The 12804-nt window shown below is 42.5% G+C and overlaps 1 protein-coding gene across 1 annotated transcript in view; it reads right to left on the bottom strand.

Moving 5' to 3' along the window:
* ABCA4 (ATP binding cassette subfamily A member 4) overlaps positions 1-12804 on the bottom strand; it is a 172162-nt gene that overhangs the window by 112908 nt on the left and 46450 nt on the right. Inside the window, exons 8-11 of the mRNA XM_069070555.1 lie at positions 9661-9901; positions 8080-8219; positions 7265-7381; positions 2492-2689 (exon numbers count right to left, since the gene is read on the bottom strand). Of these exons, the coding sequence (XP_068926656.1) occupies positions 2492-2689; positions 7265-7381; positions 8080-8219; positions 9661-9901 (696 nt within the window). The remainder of the gene's footprint in view (positions 1-2491; positions 2690-7264; positions 7382-8079; positions 8220-9660; positions 9902-12804) is intronic.

The raw sequence follows: 12804 nt of genomic DNA on the forward strand, positions 1-12804 counted from the left end.
AGAGAGAGAGAGAGAGAGAGAGAGAGAGAGAGAAAGAGAGAGAGAGAAAGAGAGAGAGAGAGAGAGAAAGAGAGAGAGAGAAAGAGAGAGGTGGGGAGACATACATATATGTATATATTCAGAAATGAAGATGATATAGAATCGAAATATACCAATAAAAGGTGTTTTTTTTTTTAATTTTTGCTCCATGAGACTTTAAGTACCTTTCCCTCAGTTTTCTCATCCATAAAAGGAAGGAGTTGGACTAGATGACTTAGAAAGTTGCTTCCAGGTCTCTGTCCTATAAGGGAAAGGAGACAGGGACTTGACTATATATATCATTAGTACAGGGTAAGGAAACTCCTTCTACCAAGGCAAACCATGACCTTCTCTGTCACTTACATTCAGAAGTTAAGTGACTTACCCTGGTCTTGCAGCCAGCCTGTGTCAGTGTAAGGACTTGAACCCAGGTTTTGCTGGGTTCAAGAGGCCAACTTTCTATCCACACTAGGCTACACTATGTCCTATGAGGCTGCAGTGTCTACATTTCTACAAAATAGGTTTGAGGGAAGACATTTAACTCCAAGTCAACAATGGGATGTTTAATGCACAGAATATCAATGGGACTTTAGCATCTATGCTGAGAAGAAAGAAAATCTTTTGTTTGGCCTCAACCTGTGAGGCTGTCAAAAGGCTAAAAGTTTAAACTTATCTCTTGAACCAAGTATTGCAATACCATGGTTTCCAGTTACTTTAGAGCCAATGAAAAGATCTATTTGCTATTTAAAATATTCTCTGTCCAACCTCCTCAAAATCTATTTTTGGATCCTTTTCTTTTTATTAAATTAATATGTGTTGGGCATTGAAGGGAGTAGTGGGGGGAGGTGGGGAGGAGAGCTATAAAGAAGCCACTTTCCCCACTACTTTTGGCAGGATGTCTTGTACATCTTTAAGGGACAAGCTATCTCTCTACCAGGGACTGACTTTCTTAGCCAGTACACATATACACATATCTGTATCTGTGTATATATATTATATACGTGTGTGTGTACATATATATATATATATATACATGTGTATGTGTGTATATATCTGCGTACATGTGGGTGTGGGTATATATATATACATATATATGTGTGTATATATAGATATAGATATAGATATATATGGAGAGAGAGAGAGATGTTATTTAATCATTTCAGTCATTTCCAATTCTTCACGTTCCCATTTGGGGTTTTCTTGGCAAAGATAATGGGGTAGTTTTCCATTTTCTTTTCTAGCTCAAAAGGTATTATACCAAAACTCGGTATTACCCATGGTGTAATAGTCTTCTAAGGGAAGGGGGAAAGCAACAATATTTTCTTTTTTTTCTCCCTTGTTGAGGGCAATTGGGGTTGTGACTTGCCCAAGGTCACATGGCTAGTTTTTGTGTTAAGTGTCTGAGGCTGCATTTGAACTCAGGTCCTCCTGACTCCAGGGTCAGTGCTCAATTCACTGCGCCACCTAGCTGCCCCCAACAATATTTTCTTTGGGATATTTTTTTTCTTTCTTTACAGATGAGGAAACTAAGGCAAACAGGGTTAAGTGACTTGCCCAGGGTCACAAACTCACAAAGATGAGTCTTCCTGACTTTAGGACTGCCACTCTATCTACTGCACCACCTAGCTACAAATGGATGTGTGTATGTCTATCTATTGTATAGACATACATATAAATATATCTCTTGTGACTGTGGTTGTACTTTTTTCCTTGGGGAAATGACATCAGGGAGATGATGGACACGACTTACAATGAATTGGATTTGAGGGAGGGAGGGCCTGACTTCCTCCTTTTTGGGCCCTCCAGGTTGATAGTGAATGTAAATAGTAATTGTTTCTCATTTGGCCAGTAAGCCTAAGGGTCTTCTCCTTCCAGTTTGATTTTATTATTTTAAATTAAAGGGGCCATCCTTTGACTCGCTTCTTCAACAGGCCTTCAATACACATACATACACACACACACACACACACACACACACGAGCAAACCTTAAAGGATCTGATTTCATCCGTATATATGTATCTACATATATATGCATATCCCTTAGCTATATATGCATCTATACATATGTGTATATATGTGTATGTACACATATACATGTACATATATACACCTATATATACATGCCCCACAACAATCTTGTAAAGTATGTTCTACACATATTACTCCCATTTTACAAGTGAAGAAAACTGAGGCACTGAGAGTGCAGTGTCTTGCCCACCATCATTCAGAGAGACAGGATCAGAGGCAGGATTATGACCCAGGTCTATCTGACCACAACTGCCCTTGAAACACAGAACCATGGCTGTTTTGGTTCCTTTCTTTATTGAACAGCATATGCCTCCCTCCCGTGGTCAAAGTGTTGGAAGCCCCTCTTGCTGGTAAAGGGGATCTCTTGCATCTACTTTCCAGAGTGTTCCTTAATGTACATACATTATGTAGACCTGGAGACTGCAAGGACTTGTTCACTCTTACCTCCATGTACTGATTAAACAGGCGCAGGGTGTGGTCTGTGAAGTTGAAGACATTCCTCCAGCCAAACTGGACCATGTCTTTAGGCCTGCCCTCCTCAGGCCCATTGTAGAGAAAGTTGAGTATACCTTCAACTGTGATTTCTTCCCCATCAAGCTGCCTGTTCACAAAGCTTTTCACTGTTGGATTCTCCAGAGTATCCTAAGTTTGGAACAGGAAAAGTATGTTGGGTATTTCAATAGCAATCTTTTTCTCCTATGTCCTAGATTTAGATCCGTAAGGGATTTTAGAGGTCCCCTAATCTAATCCTCTCATTTTCCAAAATAAGGAAACTGAGACCCAGGGAAGTTAAATGACTTGTCCAAAGTCAGGCATGTAGAAATTGTCAGTCAGGATATGAACCAAGGATAGCTGATACCAGATTTAGGGCTAGCTTTCTTCCTTCTTTCTTTTCTCTCCCCTCCCTCCCTCCCTCCCTCCCTCCCTCCCTCCCTCCCTTCCTTCCTTCCTTCCTTCCTTCCTTCCTTCCTTCCTTCCTTCCTTCCTTCCTTCCTTCCTTCCTTCCTCCTTTCCTTCCTTTCTTCCTTTTCCTTTCTTTTTTTTCTTCTATACCCATACTCCCTCTCCAAGTTGTAGTGTTTGGGGGCAGAGATACCCAAGCTCATTAGCAAATAAGGAGGTTTTACTCTAGACTCTAGGGGTAGACTTAAAGCACTGTGGGCCCATGTAAAGAAAACTTTACAACAAAGTAACCCTTCCCTAAGCAGATCCACCAAAACTCAGGTATTACCAATGGTGTAATAGTCTGTAAGGGAAGGGGAAAAGCAACAATATTTTCTTTTTTCTTTTTCCCCTTTTTGAGGGCAATTGGGGTTAAATGATTTGCCCAAGGTCACACAGCTAGTTTTTGTGTTAAGTGTCTGAGGCCGCATTTGAACTCAGGTCCTCCTGACTCCAGGGTCGGTGCTCTATTCACTGCACCACCTAGCCGCCCCAACAATATTTTCTTCGGGATATTTTTTTTCTTTCTAAACTAGTCCAATTATAAGGACTTAATAGACCTTTCTTGGCAGAGCTGGAAAGCTACAAAAACCAGTCCTCTTGCAGGTGCAGCCCACCCAGACTCCCCATAAGGGTGTCCAGTTTGAATAGGAGCCCCTTCTAGGATGACTGAGACCTTCTTGAGTCTTGGGATTCCCCTCTTGGTTTGAACATTATATTTGGATATTCCCTTGGCATTCAATTCACATATTTTCTTTCTTTTTTTTTTTTGAATGCTTTATTAACTTCTGATTTACATCATTCATTTCTGCCAGATTTTGAGTTACAAATTTTCTCCCCGTTTTTCCCCTACCCACCACCCCAATATAGCAGTCCCACAGGATATCCCCTCCTCCAATCTGCTCTCTCCCATATCTTCACCCATACCCCCTTCAAGTTTTCCAGTAGGGCATGGTGGATCTCTATGCCCTAGTGTCTGTATAACTTATTTCCCAATTACATGTAAAATAGTATTAATAATAGCATATTTATATGTATATATTTAGACATTTGATTTTAAAACTTTGAATTCTAGATTCATTCCCTTCCTCCCTTGTCCCACCCTTACTGGGAAGATAAGCAATTCAGTATAGGTTGTACATGTGTAGCTAATGCAAAACATTACCATAGTAGATATATTGTAAAGACTGATTATATTTCCCTCCCTCCTATCCCACCTCCCACTTGTTCTATTCTCTACTTTGATCCCGTCCCTTTTCAAAAGTGGGTGCTTCCAACTTCCCTCCCCCCCAGCCTGCCCTCCCTTCCATTATCCCCCCTCTCATCCCCTTCCCCCCCTACTCTCCTGTAGGGTGAGATACCCTATTTAGTGTGTATTTCATTCCCTCCCCGAGCCAAATTCAATGAGAATAAGGTTGACCCATTCCCTTTTGCCTTCCTACTCTTCCCCTCCATTGTAGCCATTTTCCCTTGCCTATTCTATATAAGATAGTTTACCCCATTCTGTCTCTCCCCATCTCCTCTCATTATATTCCTCCCTCACCTCTTAATTTCACCTTTTAAGTATCATCCCTTCCTATTAAATTGATCCTGTGCCCTCTCTCTTTCTATGTATACCTGTAAACATATATATATACACATTCACATATATATTCATATGCCCATATACTCTCCGATATATATATATATACACACACACATTTCTATTCCCTTCAACTATTCTCATACTGAGAAAAGTTTCATCAGTTACAATTATCGTTTTTCCATGTAGGAATGTAAATAGTTTAACTTTGATAAGTTCCTTATTTCTTTTCCCTGTTTACCTTCTCATGCTTCTCTTGCTTCTTGTATCTGAATGTCAAATTTTTTATTCAGCTCTGGTTTTTTCATAAAGAATGCTTGAAAGTCCTCTATTCCACTGAATTACCATATTTTCCCCTGAAACATGATACTGAGTTTTGCTGGGTAGGTGATTCTTGGTTTTAATCCCAGATCCTTTGACCTCCGGAATATCATATTCCAAGCCCTTTGATCCCTCAGTGTAGAAGCTGCCAGATCCTGAGTTATCCTGATTGTGTTTCCACAATATTGAAATTGTTTCTTCCTGGCTGCTTGTAATATTCTCTCCTTGATCTGAGAATTTCAGAACCTGGCTATAGTATTCCTAGGAGTTTTCTTTTTGGGATCTTTTTCAGGGGGTGATCGGTGGATTCTTTCGACCTCTATTTTGCCCTCTGGTTCTAAAACATCAGGGCAGTTTTCCTTGAGAATTTCTTGGAGAATGATTTCTAGGTTCTGTCTTTGATCATGGCTTTCAGGTAGTCCAATAATTTTTAAATTATCTCTCCTGGATCTATTTTCCAGGCCAGTGGTTTTTCCAATGACATATTTCACATTGCCTTCTATTCTTTCATGTGTTTGGATCTGTTTAACAGCATCTTGATTTCTCGTAAAGTCATTAGTTTCCATTTGCTCCAATCTAATTCTGAAGGAATGATTCTCAGTGAGCTTTTGAGATTCTTTTTCCATCTGGCAAATTTGGCTTTTTAAGGCATTCTTCTCCTCATTGGCTTTTTGAGCTTCTTTTGCCATTTGAGTTAGTCTGTTTTTTAAGGTGTTATTTTCCTCAGTCAGGCTGTTGACTCTCATTTCATAATTTTTTTGCATCATTCTCATTTCTCTTTCCAATTTTTCCTCCACTTATCTTATCTGCTTCTTAAGATCCTCTATGGCCTGTAACCAGCTCATATTTTCTTGGAAGCTTTTGGTGCAGGAGTTCTGACTTCACTGTCTTCCTTCTGTTTCATGCTTTGATCCTTTTCGTCCCCAAAATAGGAGTCTAATGTTGGATTGCTTTGCTTCCTTTGCCTGGCCATTTTGCCGCTCAATTACTTGACTTTTCGACTTTTTGCCACAGTAGGACTCTGCCACCAAACAGGAGAGCTTCGTTCCAAATGCTGGGGTTTTCTCAATTGCCAGAGGTATTAGTTGGGTGCCCTTTCTGAAGCCTCCACACACTCTGGCAAGCTGGTGGCATGCCCCAGGACGTCCACCCTAGACTGCAATCCAGGTCCAATCAGGTTAAAGCAAGAGTGATTACCCCTCAGACTGGTCTCTCGGTCTCCCTACACTGTGCAGGCCAGGAGCTGAAGCTGCCATGTTGTGGTGGCTGTGCTGTAGCCCTCAGAGGCTTGTCACCCCAGGGGCAAAAGCTGACACACTCCCAACTACTGGGTCCCAAAGTTCACACTGCACTGACCTCTCACTTTGTCCTTAGCATTTATGTGTTGATAATTCTGGATGGCCACAGCTGCTGGTGATCTGGAGTCCCTCCAGCCCATGGCTGGTCAGGCCTGCCCGGGGGCTAAAACCTCTGTGTGGGGCTGGGCTCGGCTCCCAGAGCACCACAATGGCTGATTCCTGCTGGCCTGCTGGGCCGTCCTCAGTGAGAGGTTAGCTTCTCTGTGTCATTTTGTGGGTTCTGTAGCTCCAAAGTTTGTTTAGAGTCCCCTTTTACATGAAGCGGAGGTGGTGGGAGCTGGAGCCACACAGAGGTCTTTTTTCTACCCACATATTTTCTTTTCAAACTAGGTGACTTCAGGGGTATGCTCTGAATTTTCATAAATCTTAAGATCACAGATTTAGATCTGGAAGGTATTTTAGAGGTCCTCTAATCTCATCCTCTCATTTTCCAAATGAGGAAACTGAGGCCCTGGAAAGTTAAGTGACTTGCCCAGGGTCATACAGGTGCTAAGTAGTTGAGGCAAGATTCAAACACAGGTCTTCCTGTATCTGATTCTAATTTCAAGAGCTGTCTCCCTCCTTGAATCTGGTTCCTTCAAGTCGCATTTAAAGTTGAAGCCTTTCCTGGCTCCACTTAAGTTAGTGCCGTCTGTGTGAGATTGATCTCCAGTGTATCCTGTCTCTACGCTGTTTCCTTGTTGTCTCCCCATTAGACTGTGAGCTCCTTGACAGCAAAGATATGGACTATCTTTTGCCTTTCGTTGCATCCCACCCCTTAGCACAGTGCCTGGCACACAGTAGGTGCTTAATAAAGGCTTGTTGACTTGACTTGAATCTAGTCTCTACATCATGCTTCCTTGGATCATGGAGAGTATCACAGAAGCACAGATTTAGAGATGGGGCCATGCTTGCTATATTTTTACCTTCATTTAAAAACCTGATGAACGCTTTCTTAGAAAATACAGAAGGGGACCCAATTTCCTTCTCTTATCTGCTCCTCTCTCAGACCCACCCCACAAGAGCCCTCCATACTCGGATCATGGTGATCTGTGTGCTGTTGTTGAAGAAATGCCAGATCTGGGGCCCCACTTCTTCCCAAGCCTTGAGAAACTTTCTAACACGCTCCAGCTCTTCAAAAGTCGAGTTGGCCTGAGAAACACAGACAGACAGAGGAGCAAGGACAGAGCAGGGAGAAAAAAGAAAGAGTACACATGAAAATGCTTCTGCGGATTTCTGACATACCTGTCTGGGTGGTCACAGTGTTTGGGAAAGGCCGTTCACGGAAGTGTTTTTCCTTTTCTACATTGACCTGAAGATTCCTCGGTCTACTGAGATCTCCCAGGACAGTCTACCATTTCTCAGGATCCCTGATTGGAAGAAACTGATGCTTTCTTGTTATCCTCAATGGTCCATGGGATATTGATAGTGTTATTGTCTCCCTGCACTCCATGAAACCTTCCGGTTTGATTCTGTTAGTGAGCTAGTTCTTCCCTCTCTCTTCTCCAACCAATATTGAGGCTTCCTCATGCAGCCAAGACACACACACAAATTGGTGATTTGAACTAGCTAATACTGGGAATGGCACACACTTCCAACAGGGATAGAGCACAGGTGTCTGGCTGGGAGACATCATTGAGATTCTGAGGCTGAGATGCTGAGAACCATAGCATGGCCACTATAGTGGACCATGCCAAGGAACAAGTGACAGGGGGAGGAAGAAGGAAACCCAACAACCCACCAGCCCAAAATAAACATGAGGGACAAGTAAAAGAGAAGAAAAAAATCCACATCCTCTTGAGGGGCCCAAGACAAAGAGGCATGAGGCGGTGAGGAGAGAGGAGGCTTACATGCTTTAATATCCGATGAACAGCAGGGGAATCTGGAGTAAAGAGGATTTTCCCCATCAGCAGGGGCTTTGCTGCCCTCCAGGCAATTTTAGTTAAAGGGTTTGATTCCATGTTCTGGATCAATGAATTACAAAAGGATGCTGTGGAGAGAGAGGAAGTGGGGGTGGATGAAACCATATCCACTCTGTCCAAAAGCTTATCACTAAGCACAGTCATGATCATGTCCTCCCAGGCCCCCTTCACTCAGAACTGAAAGATTAGACAAATAAACTAAGCTAATGGGCTGGGCTCATACAATAACATGTTCATCATTAGCAAATAACCAAATGCCCCAGTACAGCTCAATCAAGGCCTTTTCACTGGAAATGAAGGCTGGGGTTTGCCCTGCTATGTTTCTTTAGAAGAGAAAAATTGAAAAGATTGCTGGTGATTAGACCAAGAGACAAAGAACATTACCCTTACCCAACCCCCCCCCCCCCACACACACACACAGAAAAGGAGGTGCTGAGCCAAAGAGGCAGGGTAACACAAAGAAATTGACAGTTTAAGCCATCTTTGATTTTTCTACAAGTTCTATGCCTGGCTTCCAAGGTTCCCTGAGCTGCCTTCCATCTATTCTTTCTATGTAACTTGTATGGACCTAGTTGTATGGACCAGGCTGTTTCCCCCATTAGAATGTAAATTCCATGGGGCAGTTAGGTGGCACAGTGAATAGAGTACCAGCCCTGGAGTCAGGAGGACCTGAGTTCAAATTTGGCCTCAGACACTTAACACAAAAACTAGCTGTGTGACCTTGGGCAAGTCACTTAACCCCAAATTGCCCTACCTTCCCCCTTCTAAAAAGTTAAAAAAAAAAAAAGAATGTAAACTCCTTGAGGGCAAGGATATTTGGAGGTATTTTTCATCTTTCCTTACAAACAGTATTTCACATAATGCCTCGTACACAGTAAGTGCTTAATAGATATTTGTTTACTTGGCTTGACTTGAAGCTGTTGTCAGTGTCACAAAAGCAGCTTAAATATGGCACTGCTCCCACTGCTTTATTTCATTTTTAGCTCATGTCAGCCATTTGCCCTGTTGTTACAAGAGCCAGGAAAGAAAGAGTGAAGGGTAGGGGGAAGTTCCCTGGCAGGGCCTTGGCATCTAGAAGGTTAGACAGGACTGCACACACAGCTCTCCCTTACATTGTGTTTGTCAAAACATCCACACTCATGTTGACTTGCCAGGGCCCTTCTAACCCGAGCTTTGATTGAAATTCTGGCCTCCCAATTCACCTTTCCTCTAGAGTTTAACCTTAGTTTCATTAGATCAGTGATCGATGGCCTGTTTTTTCCAGCCAAGTCTTGGATCAATCCATAGCTCATGTTCAAATTACTTTACAATTTCTGTCTTTTCATCAGTGGGAAAATAGAAGCCCCTCTTTTCCACCCCCACCTGTCCCCCAAAAAGTTCCTAAGTTTCCTCAAGGAGGCAAATATCTTAAAGACAACACAAGATTCCGAACCACAGCCTAGAAGCATCTAACCAATCTGATCAACATGGTACATGAGGAATGACTCAGGAACTTAAAAGAAAACTTACTTGTTCTCTTATCATAAGAATAGACAGGATCTTTTCTGGAAGGATCTATGCCTAGGAAGGCTTTGTAGTTGTTGTCTTCATACCAGTTATAGGAAAACACTCTGGAGCCACCCCCCTCTGGGTAACCACACAGGAGCTCAGAGAGGACCCTCATCAATTGGCTAAATGACTCTGGCCCTCCATTCTGCAGGAGGGGCCCTGTTACCCACAGCAGGTCCTGGACACTTGGCCGACGGGCTAGCTGGAGAGAAACAATGACCTGAGGTTAGTAAGAATAACAGCTGACATTTACCTGGCATTTTAAGTTCTAAAATGTATTTTAGTACATTGTACTTTAGTATTTTAATAATATTTATACCATTATCATATATCATATATAATACATAATTATGTATTATTATAATTATATAAATTATATATTAAGATTTGATGTTATATTTAAAACCTAGCAATGAATATATTAATATCACCAACTAAATTTACTTAGCCACTATAAATATTTTAATTAATTACAATATAATGACAATTTTTCAATTACTCCCTCTATGTAGGCAGGAAGAAAGTATTTAATGAGTGCCTACTATGTGCTAGGCTCTTTAAAAATATTTTTTCATTTGATCCCCACAACCAACCTGGGAGGTAGGTACTGTGGAGGAAACTGAGACAGACAGAGGTTCAGTGACTTGCAAAAGGTCACACAGCCAAGGAAAGGCCAGAGGTAGGAACTGAACCCAGGTCTCTCCTGACTCTTAAGTCCATTGTTCCTTCCTGTGTAAAAGCATCTGAAGTTGGAAGGGGTCTTACAGGCCATCTAGTCCAATAACCTAGTTACACAGATGAGGAAACTGAGTCTGGGGAAACTGAGCTACCTGCCCAGGACCATAGGGAATATATGTGAACCCGAATCTTCTGACTGCAGATCCCAGGTTCCTTTCCCAGCATTAAGCTGAGTGAGTCCTTTGCTTCATTAGGAAGCAGAGCCAGGGCTAATGATGAAAGCAAAACCTTGACTTTGAGCAAGATCTCCATGGCCACATGGAGGGCAGTCATGGTGGCAAGGAAATCTTTAGTAATGCAAAAATAAAGACAGACTGGTGTGCCCAAAGGAATCAGGAGGGCCAGGGAAGCTGGGGGTGGGGGAGAAGAGTGGTATCCCACTAGTGGCATAAAGAATTTGAACAGTCTTCTTCTTTTCTTTCAATTACCCTTGTTTGTCTTTCCTGGAAATGTGTCTGGTGGGGGATGGGAGAGCTGGGAGGTGATGTGGACTTCTAGCCTACTCAGTGCAGGCAGAAATTTACATCCTCTTCTCTAGCGAGAACTGTGGAAAAAAAGGTGGATTGCTAGAAAGGGTTAGTACTGACTATCCCAGGCTACCTAAGCACAAATAGCTCAGGATTGACAGCAGAATCCAATCATTGGAAAATTCCCTCACAATTGAAGAAATTGAACCAGTTCTTGAGAACCAATCTCACAACTAGGCATTGTGGTCTTTTTGCTGTTTCTGTTTTGCTTTGTTATGGTCACTTTAAGGTTTCAATAAATGAAGAAATGAAATGAACGGAAAAACCTCTCAGACCTACTCAGAGTTTCCTTTTTCTGAGAATCCAGGATTAAATTCAGTATAAGGCTCACATAAAATTATTTGGCTCTCTCTCTCTCTATACCTCTCTCTTCCTCCCTCCCTTTTTCCCTCCATCCCCTTTTCCTTCTTCTTCTCTCTCCCTGCCTCTCCTCTTGTCTCCTCTTGTCTCTTCCTCTACTCTCCTTTCCTCTCTTCTCTTCCCCTCCATCTCTCCTTCCATTTCCATCTCTCCTTTTCTTCCTCCATCTTCTCTTTCCTCCCTCTGCCTCTCTCCTTCTCTCTTTTCTTGCCTCTGTCCTCCCCTCCTTTACTCATCTCCGTTCTCCTCTCTCCCCCTCTCCCCTTCTCCTTCAAGAGAACAAACACCACAATCTGGAGAAGAGAGATCTACAATAGTAAGAAGAACGTCCAGGGTTTATCAAAGAGGTTCTGTAATTCCAATTTGCTTAGTCTTTGAGGAGGGATGGAGGAAAACCCATGCTTCTTGCAAATATATCTTCCAACATGTCCTAAAAAGCATGTGGGAATTTAAAACCACCACTGGAATTCAGTGGGGTGAATCTGCCACCAATCCTCCCATAGACATTCAGAGAGGTTTACTTGTCATTCCCCTTCATTGTTTGCATGCCAACACTTGCCTCTACAAACTGACAAGTATCCCAGAGAATCTGAGCAGTTAGTCACACCTGTGATGATAGTCTGCACATCACCACAGTGAACATGGGTTGTTTGTACCACTATGCATCTCACAATAACTCTGGGAGGGATTGTTGTCATGATCATTATTATGTTTTGTCCATTTGACCAAAACTACACAGGTTGGGCAACATGGAGAGAATATGGTTTCACTTACTGAAGGGACCACCCTGTGATTGAGGAGAACATCAGTCTCCTGGAATATTGGGGTCCTGGCTAAAAACAAAAGGGAAGAGATAGCACACTTATCAAATTGGGAGATATCACATATCTCAGATGGGGAACCAAGAGGTGACAGTTGGGTTCAAATAGATGTTTCTAGGTTCTAGCATGGGGCCAAATTGAAGTAGATTAAATTTAATTGGGGCAAATGGTAAGTTTACACTTGGTTTGAAAAAACCAACATCGTAAGTTCAAGCTGGAGGAGGAAGGGAGGGAGAGATCTATCAAAGATCTGGGGGCTTTAGTGGACTGCAAATTCAGTCTGAGTCAAGAAAGCAACATGGCAGCCAGGATACCAAGTGCAATTGAAGGGTTCATAAGGGGAGGCTTAGGTTCCAGGGATGAGACAGTGACCATCCCATGTATTCCGCCCTGAGCAGACCACCTGTGCAAGATCGTGTTCCCTTCCAGGTGACAAGAAGACTTGGTAGGACTGGATTTAAATACTAAAAGGGCTGTTACCAAGGAAGATGAACTAGACTTTTTCTGCCTAGTCCCAGAGGGCACAATAGCAGTTAAGTGATTTGCTCAGGGTCACACGGTAATTGTCTGATTCTGAATTTGAACTCAGGTCTTCCTGACTGCAGGCCCAGTGCTCTATCCACTGAGCCTTCCAGCTGCCTGCCCATACCCATCAGTTG

Source organism: Petaurus breviceps, unplaced genomic scaffold (assembly GCF_028583685.1).
Source record: "Petaurus breviceps papuanus isolate PSGF00001 unplaced genomic scaffold, PetGlider_PUasm1.0 90808, whole genome shotgun sequence".
Taxonomy (NCBI): domain Eukaryota; kingdom Metazoa; phylum Chordata; class Mammalia; order Diprotodontia; family Petauridae; genus Petaurus; species Petaurus breviceps.